Here is a 14,099-nt window from a genome sequence, read left to right on the forward strand (position 1 = left end):
GATTCGGCCGGTTGTTCATTATCAAGAAGGTTTGCTTAGCTAATTGGACTTTATAAATCCGTGTAATTGTTTATTTAGTTCAATGCTTAGTAGCAATGTAGCATAATTGGTTATGTCACAGTATTTAGTTATGTTATGGGGAATGCATGATCTAGTTTAAACGAATTGTCCTCGTAGGAGTTTGTTGATTAGAATCAGGCCTTTCTAACTCTTAATGTTGTTAATAGATTAAATCTTGTACATGTTCCCAAGGTTGTCTGTTAATTAGATATCTAGCCAACGGTCGTACCTTGGCTAACAAAAAGGTAAGGAAAGGTGAGGTTGTTAGGTCGTACCAACGACCATAACTGGTTTATTTGTCCATACATGTGTTATTCTTGCATCAATGATCAACTCACAAGAATCAAGCATAATCCTAGCCTTAACCGAAAAATCTCCCTCATATATCTCCACCAGGTGTTTTTAATTATTTATTTAGTTTTCAATCACTTCTTTTTATCATCAATCTCCCCCCATTATTTTCTATTTTTCTCAAAAAAATCAACTTAAAGCCAATCTCTGTGGATCGACCCTACTCCCACTTTCACAAGTGTAGTAGGAATTATTTTGGTGACTTCGACACTCATCACGCCGCCAGAGAAATGCCCTCCGACGCCTACAGTCGGGCAACTGCCTGCCGTGATAGCAAGAGTCCTGCTGTGTCAAGCAATTGTATAGTACAATTGCCCGAGTGTGGCGCCTACTTCAACCCATGCAGTTTTGTCTTGTGTATTAACTGATATTGATCGGAAGTTCCTCATGTCTAAGATGACAAAAGGAACCCCAGATGTATAGGAAAGTCCCTCGTAGTCGTGCGAGCCACTTCGGATTCTAATCTGCACTCCAAGTTTCTTGGAGCAGTAAATCACTGCTTGGATTTCAAGTTCATAAAAGGGTGATGATGAGAAGGGGTCTCCGGGGGGAGGTTGATGGTGGTCGAAGATTTTGTGTTGGTGATAGCAAAAGAGAAGCATATGATGCATTGTTGGGTGTATAAACAACGTTGGATGGATCTAAGTTTGAGAGTTCAAACTGATCGGTTAGACATTGAAGAAAATGTTTGTCTTGAGCAGATGAAGAGGCTCCCAAGACCCAAAAGTTTGCAAAGAGTAGCAGTAGGACTGTGATACCCCAAGAGTAGTCCATTTGTTTGCTTGATTATTCTAGTTTTATTGCCGTTGTTGATGGCTAAAATACTTGTACTTATAGAGGTTTTTCTGGTGCACATTGGCACAAGTTTTTTATTCTGATAGTTCAAGTAGTCCTGCCAATCACAATAACCATTATATCTCTCAAGTTCCAACTCAAACTGAAACAATATTGGTTGGCGATGAAGTCGTCTTTTCAGATTGCTTCATATCTCCATTAATGGGCTGTCTGATTACAGCTAGGTTTGTGAAATTATTGGTTGGACGTTTAAGTGTTTATAATTATTTTATTGGTTGGACGTTTTTTTTTTTTTTTTATTTCTCCTCCGCCACAAAACTGATTGCATGAAAAAGTATCAAATTGGAAAAAAATAGAATTTTATCTATATTATATACTAGCTGTCGTGGCATGACGTCTTTGAGTTTGTATACATAATTTTAACATTTTAAAATGTATCATAAATTTTAAATATATATATAAATAAAATATAAATACTTAAAATTAAAAAAAATTATATTATAATATTATAGATAATTTAAATTATAAAAATTAAAATTATTATTTTTTACAATACAAATTTAACTAGAAAAAATTGGCCCACCGACCCCCCTCTGCCCAACCACCGACCCCCCTCTGCCCAACCACCGCCACCACGCCCTACTTCAATGCCGCCATCCTTGAGGGGGCGAGGCGTTTAGGCAATCGCGAGCACACTTCATTATCGCTTAGATTCTGGGTACGTTGGGCGACGACGACGCTGCTCAAATTGGGGGCGACGCCATGTCGCCTCCCCTCTCATGGGGTCAGAGGCACCGCCCCTCTGCTAGGGGACGGCGGGGGCATCGCCAAGGGTAGAGCGGGGGAGGGATTGGATAGGTTGGGCCTGGTGTTTAATCTTTTTATTTTAAATTATTTTTTTCATGTAAGTGCTTACTTGGCGAATAAAAAAAAATGTTCAGTTAGCAAAAATTCCAAAAAAATCTTAATTTTTGTCCACGTAAGTAAATTTCGACCGTTTTTTAAAATTCGGTAGCCAGAGTTCTACAATTGCAAAATAATAATAATAATAATTTTAAGATACTTTTTGCTACCCCTATATTTAGAGTCCTTATTTTGCCACCCCTTAATATACGGACAATAAATACAATTAAGTCGATATCAAATATACTACTACTGTCTACACAAACATACATATTAACGAAATCAAATGAAGGGAAACATGTATAGACGTATATGTTTGCAGAACCATGTCCGGTCCCTTTCTATTATAATCTCAGTCATCTTTCTCTGTTCACCTTGGAGGAATACTCTATTCATTCCTCAAGAAATTTTCCGGGTCAACTATAATTTTCACCCTAATTACCAGTCGATTGAAATTATTTTTGAAGTACTTCTTGCCTGAAGTGCTTGCTCGTGCATAACTTATCTTCCTTTCATTGTCATTCACTCCAATGTCCAGATCTCTATAATTGATGTATGCCTCCTTTTGGACCCGGAAACATAAGGAGCCATGTAACTGTAAGCCTCCTGATCCTACTTATGTTTCTGGGCTAAATTGGTGCCATAAAAAAGACATATTTCCGTATTAGCTCCATGTTTTACGGAATTTCTGTTTTGGTCCCATTTGGTTAATAAAAATTTTAAAGTTAGTCCTCTACAATTTTTTCGTCAATTTTTAACAACAAAAGTGGTAAAACGTTAGTCTAATTTATTGTTTTGTGATGTTGTAGTTTGTGTTTTGGGAATAGAATTGCATTCTATTTATATATGAAATTTGTCAATATAACAGGAAATCTGTAAATTTCGAGTGGAGATATATATGTGACGATACGACGTGGTTTTCTGAGTGTTGTTAATTGATTGCTTCAAAGTCGTATATTTGACATTTTCCTTCCATTAAATACCACATTTCTTAATGATTTGGATAAGTTTCAGATGCCCCAACTACCTGGCTTGTTCTATCTTGAATATGTACATTTTAATTTTTAATTTAATACTATATTGCAGGCTCCACCGTTTGACCAAAATACTATGGAAAAATTTCAAGTATCTTATATATGTGATATACGAAATATTCAAAAAACTCTTATATGATGAAAAAAAAAATTAAACAACTTCCTTGTGATTACAAAAATTAGTTCGTTGCTAAATTCAATTGCAGCAAGTTCAATTTTCTTGCTAAATTCATTAGAAGGTAAAATTCTTGTATTAGATGATAGATTACCAACGAGACTTTTATTTGCTAATTATCTCAACGTTATTTTTTTTCGTTGCTGTTGAACAATTTTTTTTGTAGTGAAATCATGTTATATATTTAATTTTAAAATGTACCGTGGTAAATAAATGAATGCTTAGGATGTTTGTCAAATGGAAGAAAGAGAGAAACTATTTTTGGATTAAAAGATATATATACTTATCTATATAAAATATTTAAGATAGACATGGTTATCTATTTGACATATAGGTAGAAACTCAAGTTCAACTAAAAGATTTGTACAAACTCATGTATCAATTTAATATTCAAGAAGAAAATTAAGGTATAAGTTAAATTATTTGTAAAAACTCATGTATTAATTTGATAATAATGATAAAATTCAGGTATTAAAATAATTAGGCCTTACCACGACAAACGAACTTTTTCCTATCATAATGGAAGACACGGTTGGCGTTTACGAAAGTTGGAGGGACTGACCTTAATTAGTCTTCGAATTCTCGAAGTATTTGAGCCCCTAAACACTGGCTTGTGTGTAGTTTGTATTTCGATTCTTATTCATCTGAAGTCAAGATCCATGTAATTGAAATAGCTCCCTGGGATTTTTCTAGAGTTGACGGGCCGTGCCAATTAATAGGACAAAAATTATCACTCCTATAATGATGGGGTCAAAATTGCAAATTTTCCATATAGTAAAATTGGTATGCTTCCATAGGAAAAGGACTTTTAAAAAAAATAAAAAAATTAATAGAAAGGAAGAGGATAGGGGTGAAGAAGAATTTTGAGTACATGAGAAATTTTAGTGCATACATGTTAGAAAAGTTGTGGGCTTGAGAAACTGAACAATATTTCTTTCTGTGACTAAATTTCTGCGATTTTGAGATATTTCATTTTTCTTCACCAAAAAACAGGATTCAAGAATAACATTAGTCCCTTTCAGTGTGCAGATAACCAAATCATCGAGTTAATTCACAAATGAATCAATTTATTAGTACAGTACCATATCATGACGAGAAAGATAAATCATTATGCTACAAATGACATCAAACATTTACTACAATGTCTTATTGGCATACACATAAATGTAACGAAATCAAATGAAGGAAACATACGTAGAACCATGTCCCATTCCTTAAGAATATAATCTTAGTCACCTTTGTTTCTCTATTTTGGAGGAATGCTCTGTTCATTCCTAAAGAAATTCTTTGGATCGACAGCAGTTTTCACTTTAATCAATCGATCAAAATTGTTCTTGAAGTACTTGATACCCCAAACGCTCGCTCGTGCATAACTTATATTCCCTTCATTGTTATTCACTCCAACGTCCAGATCTCTATAATTGAAGTATGCTGCCCTTGGGGACCTGGAAACGTAAGGAGTCATGTATCGGTAAAGCCTCCTAATCCAACGTATGTATTTGTTGGAATTCTGTGCCTCTTCTTCTTCCCAATACACAATATGTAGGATTTTGTACAAGTTACCAGCCCTATGAGGAAATGGAACCGCAGATTCAGAAATTTCATCCATTCTTCCACCATACGGGATCAAGAAGACCGCTGCCCCCTTGGCTTCAGGTTCATAGAACAGTCTCCAAATGCCTTCAAACCCGTATTCTGGAATGGGTTTCTGCACATAATCGGATTTTCCTTTGAAGTGTCTTGTGTTGGGCTCTGTCCTGTTCAACAAGACTTCACGTGATTCTATGGGGAACCCGGCAAAAAACAGGATGGACTGGATCCAACTCATTTCCGTGCAGTCTTCTCTTACTAAGCCCAATTCGGGGAAACTTTGGTGCATCAGTGGAAGCAATCTGTCAATCCTACCAAGGAAAAGTGAGAGAAATGAAGCACGGATTGTCATGTTCCTTCCATCCTGGCTAGAATTCACCCTTTCCACACGGACTAAGATGAGTAAATTAGGGTCTAATTTATGCGCGATGTATTGCCAGCGATGAATGAGTTGAGTGGCATTTTGTTCCAAAGTCTTCTGGATTGTGAAAACAGTAACTCTCTCTGGAACATCCACCAATTGTACTTTCCATGCAAGGATTACACCGAAGCTAGCACCTCCACCACCCCTAATGGCCCAGAATAAGTCCTCACCCATTGATTCTCTATCGAGAATCTTACCATTAACATCAATCATTCTTGCATCAATAATATTATCTGCAGCCAGCCCGTATTTTCTAAGTAATGTGCCGTAGCCTCCTCCACTGAAGAGCCCGCCAACACCAACAGTTGGGCAAGAACCGGCTGGAAACCCTAATGTTTGGCTTTTCTCCGCGATCCCATAATATAATAAGCCATTGGTTGCACCAGCTTCAATCCATGCTGTTTTCTGTTGAGCATCAACAGTTACTTCACTAAGGTTGATCAAATCAATGATCACAAATGAGACTTTAGATACATATGACAGTCCCTCATAGTCATGGCCACCACTTCTAGTTCGAATTTGCATGTGATTTTCTTTGGCACAGTAGATGACAGGAGGGATGTCGGATTCATGCTCCGGGGTTATGATCACTAGCGGTTTTGGTTTGGATTCTGTCGCGAATCTCAAGTTTCTAATGGAAAATCGCAGGATAGAGTTGTAAGATGAGTTAGATGGGGTGAAAACAATCCTAGAAATTGAGGTGTGGTTGTGGAACTCTTCTGAGAGACATTCAAGAAAATTGTCGTGGTCATCAGCAGAAGCTGCCCATGAGCACGAAAAGATAACAAAAAGAATGAAGAAAAGAGTGGAAATGGATGGAGTCTTCATGATTTTGAGATGCTGTAATTTGTGTTCTGGGAACAGAATTGCCCTCCATTTATAATGCTACATGGTGAGGGGAACTGGGCAATGTGTGAGCATCATGAGTTAAAATTCTGGTGACTTTTTATTTTCTATGACTAGACCAAAATTGAAGAATATCTAGACTGAAACCAATAAAATGAATTAATTTAAAATGCATATATAATTTTTTTATAGAAACCAAGTGGATAAAATAATGATTATGTTATGAATATATATATTTCAGAGCATTTTAGTTCATACATATTATGTTAACTGATTAAGGTAGTTGCTATAGAGAGTCTTTTGTAATAAATAGTATAGATTTTGAAACAAATTATAAAACGAATATCCGGAGCAAAGATGTACTAACAATAACCGAAAGCTTGGTTTTTCGAGGAAACAATTTTATAACCACATTTTCTACATGAATTGGTATAGTTTCAGTGCCCCGGCTAGGTGGCTTGTTACTTCTCCAACGCGTTTATTCTATTAAACATTAATGCGAGAAAATTTTATTCTATTAAACTTTATATATATAATCCACTCGTGGAAGGAATATATTTTGCTTAATATTTGACACAAATATACAATTTTCAAAGAGTTGAAAGTTTTGTATGACGATATATAGGTGAAGAGATCTGCGCGATTGGATAATGCTTTTTATACGGTGTGATGCTGCTAGTTTTTTGCTATAATAACGAACCTTCAACTTTCAAACACGGAAAATTTTAGTTTTAATTAAAAAGTTGACCAAACATAAATTAGTCATATAACACGAATCACGATATGAAAAAAATAATAATATGCATGAATCAAGATGTAAGAAAAACAATAATATGCACGAATTACGATGGATGTAAGAAAAATAAACAATGACAATAATATGCAAAACTACGGTGGGTTTTTTTGTTTCTTTTAATTAATTTCCGTGAGTTAAAAAAATATTTATAATGTTTGATTGATTTCCATGAGTTGATAATATGCAATAATATTAATTTTTATTATATTTCAAATTATAATATATATTATTTTTTTACTATTTAATAATTAAAAATATTTTTAATAATTCAAAATTTTACATACAAATAAAATATATATATATATAATCAATTATTAGTTTCATTATTTTATCGTCTACGACCCTAGGTTTTATTAAATATTTTTTTAAGCATTGATGATTTGACAATTTAATTTGCCGGAATGTTTCATCTTTATTATTATAGAGGCAAATCCAAATTAAGTTTTTGATAAATCAAGTCGAAGTGTAATGTCATAACTTAGAAAATGGAAAATGCTTAAAAAAATTTAAATTAGAGAAGTTCGACTAATATATGAAATAGAAAAAAAAATATTTTAAATTCAAATATTAAAAATATCATCAAATCAAAGTTGAGAGCAAATTTAAATTGACAAAAAAATTATATTTGATATGACAAAAACAATTCACGGTCCACATGACGAAGTCCAAGGAGGGAGTCTAATGACCCAAAAGAGACAGGGGCCCTATGCCACCTTGTTCGCCAGAAGGACACTCACCCAGGTGTCGATAAATTATTCGATCAAAGACAACAAGACCGCATATATGGAATACAACAAGGACCCAACAAAGCATCACACGTGGCCAACCACCCCTAGAAAATTGGGATACGATCAGTAGGGCCCCTATCCCACCTAGACCTCCTCTAATTAGGTCAGACCTCCTTAAAGCCCTCCAACTCATATTCGATAAGGCCCATCAACAATCACCACTCGGACTCTCTGGGGGATAAGACTCCTCACTCGCTGGGAAATTTTGACTGTAAAAGCAGATTTGACCCCCAAATCAAATGTAACGATTATTCTACCTGTACAAGCACTCATTTGAGTATAAGCTTTTATTTCAAATTATCTTTGCATCATAGCTCGTTATTTCATTACAATATTTTTTTTTAATTTTATCATTTTAAAACTGCATGCTAACTTGAGCATCGGAGTGCTAAAATTTTATTTTGTAGTTTCCCGTTTTAGGCTTGGGACAGAATTGGGACCAAAAGATTTCAACTCCACGGATTTCATTATAAGTGCGGCTTTTGCATACATCAATGCCAAGGTTTAAATATTTCTTTTTCATGCTTAAATTGAAATTTTCCTTACTGCTGGTTCTTAAATTTTTGGGTAAACACTATATTTGTTTTTTAACCTTTCATTTAAAATCTGTTTAGTTCCTTTAGTTCATTTCTAGACTTTAGCATCCTTAAATTTTAATTATTATTTCAATTTGGTCCATCTACCATTTTTAAGTTTTATAAAATTTATTCATAATTTTCATTTTTTATCTAATAAAAAAAGAAATTGTATATTTTAAGTTAAGTAATATATTATTATTAGGTTCACAAAAGATGAAAGCTTCCATTATTTACATAAGATAATTACTACATATCAACATAAAAAATATAAAAAAAAAAATTTATCTTTCCGTTTAAAAAAGATTAGTCTGATAATTTTATAAATTTACGGGACTAAAGTGATAAAAATTAAATTTATTGACCATTTTACCCTCCAAAGAGTCAAAATCTAGCCACACTTTTGCCGAAAGATGCTTAGAGGGACCAAATCAGACAAGAACTAAAACTTAGAGATGCTAAAATTAAAAAATAAACTTGAGGTACTAAAATGATTCTAAATAAAATTTTAAGGGGCCAAATGTAGCATTTGTCCTAATTTTTTTTATGTAAATTTAAAATTTGACAAAATTTTATTTTTTCAAACTTACGATGAAAAAAGTAAACAAGATTCAATGGAGGAGAGCCAATTTTTTTGGGTATAACTAGAGCAAGATCAATTGAGTTTTTTATGGATAGGGTATATAATTAATAATTAGGGTATTTATTGAGTCTGAATTTGTGTGGGGTATTATCTGCACAGTTGTAGAATGTGCTTTTGTTATTAATATTTATTGTCATCACTAATTTTGTAACAGTTGATTATAGTTTTTTCAATGTATTTTCGAACTTATGAATTATTAAAAAATTAATTAATTATTTAATATATTTTGAATTATTAACATTCAATAATAGTTAAACATTAAGTAAAATCTTTAATATTATTATTTATTAAAACTATTTAATATATTATAAATTATAATTATGATTTAAAATTTATAAAATAGTAATTGGTTATTAAATATTAATTATAATTAATTAAAACATAACTTAAAAATTAAAACATAATCAAATCGTTTGACGAGTTCAAGTCGTTATGGGAATTGACGTGCTACTACAAGTCGGTAATCACAATGACGCCTCCTTTGATTTTTTATTTTTTATTAAAAAAAAAACTAGCTGACAACTCATCAAAATTAGTTTAAAACAAAAAATTGTGAGCAGTCATCTGAGGTGGTAAATAAATTAGATTATTTGTAAACACTAATGTTGGTATCAATTGATATTAATAATAAAATTCGGATACAGAAATAATTATATTAAAGACGCAACGAGTTTATTGAGTAATTATGTAATTTGGGCTTAGGAAGATCAACGCCTCAACTTCTTGTTCATGACGGTACAGAGGGAATGCTTTGCTCGTCTATGAAAAAGTTTGCCTAAAATATTCTTCAAGCAAACCAATTTTCTCAAAGTATAAAAGTTGGCTTCTGTTTAGCTTTCATATTTTCTTTGCTATTCATTGCTAAGTTAAGATTCCTGTAATTAAAATCGCGTTTCTAGGAGACTTGACTGCCCATATCACATTACACGCTAATATATTGAAAACAGTAAATAATAAATTACAATAATTGTCGACAATATTAATACATCAATATAATTATAATAATTTATGTAAAATAAGATAAATAACCGCACATTCAGTTTGAACTCCTAACTTCAAACTTGTACATAAAACATGAGTCTTATTCAGCTACAAACACAAAAACAAAATGAAATGAAGGAAGCATACCTAGAACCATGTCCATTCCGTCATAAAATAATGTTAATCATTTTTCTTTGTGCGCCTTGGAGGAATGCTCTGTTCATTCCTAAAGAAATTCTTTGGGTCAATCATAGTTTTCACTCTAACAAGTCGATCGAAATTGTTCTTGAAGTACTTCTTGCCCCAAACGCTTGCTCGTGCATAACTTACCCTCCCTTTATTATTATTCACTCCAATATCTAGATCTCTATAATTGATGAATGCTTCCCTTGGAGATTTGGAAACATATCGAGCCATGTAACTGTAAAACCTTCTAAGCCAACTTATGACCCTGTCGGTGTTTTGTGCTTCTTGCCAGTTCGCCGCATAAAGGATCTTGTAAAGATTACCAGCCCTATGAGGGAATGGAATTGCAGATTCAGAAATTTCATCCATTCGTCCACCATATGGGATCAAGACGATGTCACTGCCCTCCGCTACGGGTTCATAGAAAAATCTCCAGATGCTTTCAAATCTGTTTAGGGGAATGGGTTTCTGCACATAATCGGATTTTCCTTTGAAGTATCCTGCGAAAGGTTGTGTCCTGTTCAGCAAAAGTTGAGGTGATTCTATTGGGAACCCCTGGAAATACAGGATGGATTGGATCCAACTCATTTCTGTGCAATCTTTTCTTACTACCCCCAATTCCGGAAAACTTTCTTGCATCAACGTAAGTAATCTGTCGACTCCACCAAGGAAAAGTGAGCTAAAGGTAGCACTAATAGTCATGTTCCTTCTACCCTGGTTGTAATTCTCCCCTGCTACACGGACTAATATGAATAAATCTGGGTCGAATTTATGAGCGACGTGTTGCCAGTGGTGAATGAGTTGAGTGGCATTTTGTTCCAAAGTTCTTTGGACTGTGAAAACAGTAACTGTTTTTGGAACATCCACCAATTGTACTTTCCATGCAAGGATTACACCGAAGCTGGCACCTCCACCACCCCTAATGGCCCAGAATAAATCCTCACCCATAGATTTTCTGTCGAGAATCCTGCCATTAACATCTACTATTCTTGCATCAATAACGTTATCTGCAGCCAACCCGTATTTCCTAAGCAATGCGCCGTAGGCTCCTCCACTGAAGTGTCCGCCAATACCAATAGTTGGGCAAGCACCGGCTGGAAATCCTAGTGTTGGGCTTTTCTCCGCAATCCTATAATATAATGAGCCAATGGTTGCACCAGATTGAACCCATGCGGTTTTCTGTTGAGCATCAATTGTTATTTCACTAAGATTGATAAAGTCAATGACCACAAATGGAACTTGAGTTACATAAGACAATCCCTCAAAGTCGTGGCCGCCACTTCGAGTTCTAATTTGCAAGTGACTTTGTTTTGCACAGTAGATGAGAGGGGGGATTTGGGATTCGTGCTCCGGGGTTATTATCACTAGCGGTTTTGGGATGGATTCTGAGTCAAATCTCAGGTTATGAATGGAAAATCGCAGGACGGAGGAGTAAGATGAGTTGGTTGGGGTGTAAACAAGACTAGAAATCGAGGTATAGTTGTGGAATTCTTGCTTAAGACATTTAAGAAAATCATCAACGTGGTGATGAGCAGAAGCTGCCCACGAGCACGAAAAGGTAACAAAAAGAATGAACAGAAGAGTGGAAACGGAAGGAGTCTTCATGATTATGATCAGATGTTGGAGTATGTGTTTTGGTAACCGAATCGCGTTGTATTTATATATGAACTTTGTCAATATAATAGGAAATCCGTATATTTCAAGTGGAGATATATATATATATATGTGTGTGGATCGATATTATGAGGTAGTTTCCTGGATGTTGTTAATTGATTGTTCCAAGTTCGCATATTTCACAATTTTCCTTCCATTAAATAACCAGATTTCTTGATGATCTGGTACAGTGTCGGTTTCCGTGCTAGCTGGCTTGCTACATCATTTCATTTTTAATTTAGTATTGTATTAGTGGGTTTCATTATCTGACCAAAATCATTCTAAAGTAACATTTTATATGATCCACTCTTGTAAAGAATATATATTTTGCTCAATAATTGATAACAGAACTCTGCCACAAATATTCTATTCTTAAAGAGTTGGAACTAGTCTACTATACATCAAATAATGCTTTCCCTAGGTGATGCTCCTAGTTTTTTGCTATAATGTAAGGCCTGCAAACACGAAATATTTTAAGTTATAATAATATGTTGACCAAATATAAAATTAGTGGTTAACAAAACACGTTGTAAGAAAAATAATCACTCACCATAATACGCACAAATCATGATGTTAGAAAAATAATCAATCACAACAATATATAGGAATAATTATTATTCTCCTGAAATTTGGTATAATTACACGTAAACCTCTTATGATTTGAAAAGTCACATTTAACACCCCTGATATTTGCTTTCGTCTAACAAATAAGTCCCTCCATACGTTAAAATTTATCGAATTTGCTGATATGATGGAAAATAACAATATATATATATATATATATATATATATATTATCAGGTATAAGAATTAAAAAAAATAAAAAAGATTGCAAGTCGGGTTCAAATAAAAAAAAAATACATTAACTGAAATTAGGATGAACTAGAATTTTGCATATATGAGAAATTTTGTGAATACATATTAAAAAGTTGTGGGTTTAAGGAACATGGCACAGTTTTTCTTTCTGGGACTGAATTTATATATACAATTTGGGGATATCTCCCTTTCCTTCACCAAACCATAGAGTTTATTTTCACCAATGAATCAATTTATTAGTACAATATCACGACGGAAAAAACAAATCATTATTGCTACAAATGACATCAAATATTTACTCAATGCCTTAATCGTATACAAAAACTGTATATAATGAAATCAAATGAAGGGAAGCATACATAGATATATATGTTTATAGAACCATGTATGTCCCTGATGGAATCTTAGTCGTCTTTCTTTGTCTACCTTGCGGGAATGCTCTATTCATTCTTAAAAAAAAATTTAGCATCAATTGTAGTTTTCACTCTAATCAATCGATCGAAATTGATTTTGAAATACTTGATGCCCCAAACGCTTGCTCGTGCATAACTTATCTTTCCTTCATTGTTGTTCACTCCAATGTCGAGATTCCTGTAATTAGTGATGTATGCTGCCATCGAAAACCTGAAAACATAAGGAACCATGTAACTGTAAAGCCTCATAATCCAACTTATTATGAGAAAATGGAATTGCGGATTCAGAAATTTCATCCATCCTTCCAACATATGGACTCAAGATGACCTCGGCCTCCTCGCCTTCGGGCTCATAGAACAGTCTCCAGATGCCTTCATGCCTGCATTCGGGAATGGGTTTCTGTACATAATCGAATTTTGCTTTAAAGTATCTTACGTTGGGTTTTTCCTATTCAGAAAAACTTCACATGATTTTATGGGGAACGCGGAAAATATAGGATGGATTAGATCCAACTTATTTCTATGCAGTCTCCTCTTAGCAAACCCAATTCAGTTAAACTTTCTTGCATCAACGAGACCAATCTGTCGGTCCCGCCAAGAAAAATTGAATTAAAGGAAGCATCTATAGTTATGTTCCTTCCATCCTGGCTGGAATTCACCCTTCTTACGAGGATTCTGATGGATAAATCTGGGTCGAATCAATGCGCGACCTATTGCCAGTGGTGGATCAGTGGGGTCAACAACAGACTGGGAATGTAATTTACTTTGAGATTCTAATTTACTAACAGATGACGCTAGTTGACTGATTTGGGATTCTAGGTTTTGAATGCTCGTCTGATTCTGTTGCTGGAATTGTTGTGTGTTGGTCACTAGTGCTTTCATCATGTCTTCGAGAGATGGGCTAGGCGTGGAATTAGGCGAAGGAGGTGGTGGCCAGTTTTGAGATTGCGAAACGTAGCTAAGACTGGGTAATCTGTCCTTCCTGGATTGTACATGTTGAAATGAGGATCATATTCTCTTTGTGGTGGTCCAAAAAGCCCTCCAACAACATTGGCATGCTCGATGGTTTCT

General features: G+C 34.4%; 3 protein-coding genes across 3 annotated transcripts in view; all 3 read right to left on the reverse strand.

Moving 5' to 3' along the window:
* LOC105175938 (berberine bridge enzyme-like 18) overlaps nucleotides 1-6,180 on the reverse strand; it is an 11,664-nt gene extending 5,484 nt beyond the window's left edge. Inside the window, exon 1 of the mRNA XM_011098583.2 lies at nucleotides 5,467-6,180. Coding sequence (XP_011096885.2) covers nucleotides 5,467-6,160 — 694 coding nt within the window. The 5' untranslated portion in view covers nucleotides 6,161-6,180. The remainder of the gene's footprint in view (nucleotides 1-5,466) is intronic.
* On the reverse strand, nucleotides 4,353-5,457 carry LOC110013025 (berberine bridge enzyme-like 28). The gene has a single exon (XM_020698541.1). The coding sequence runs from the start codon at nucleotides 5,258-5,260 to the stop codon at nucleotides 4,565-4,567; it is 696 nt and encodes a 231-aa protein (XP_020554200.1). The 5' UTR covers nucleotides 5,261-5,457; the 3' UTR covers nucleotides 4,353-4,564.
* Nucleotides 9,916-11,817, reverse strand: LOC105175939 (cannabidiolic acid synthase-like). Its single transcript, XM_011098584.2, has one exon. The coding sequence runs from the start codon at nucleotides 11,750-11,752 to the stop codon at nucleotides 10,142-10,144; it is 1,611 nt and encodes a 536-aa protein (XP_011096886.1). The 5' UTR covers nucleotides 11,753-11,817; the 3' UTR covers nucleotides 9,916-10,141.

This window comes from Sesamum indicum, linkage group LG12 (genome assembly GCF_000512975.1).
Source record: "Sesamum indicum cultivar Zhongzhi No. 13 linkage group LG12, S_indicum_v1.0, whole genome shotgun sequence".
Taxonomy (NCBI): Eukaryota; Viridiplantae; Streptophyta; class Magnoliopsida; order Lamiales; family Pedaliaceae; genus Sesamum; species Sesamum indicum.

Excerpts from the sequence above, each read along its gene's own strand:
- LOC105175939 (XM_011098584.2), bottom strand. The coding sequence starts at position 11,752 with ATGAAGACTCCTTCCGTTTCCACTCTTCTGTTCATTCTTTTTGTTACC.
- LOC110013025 (XM_020698541.1), bottom strand. The coding sequence starts at position 5,260 with ATGACAATCCGTGCTTCATTTCTCTCACTTTTCCTTGGTAGGATTGAC.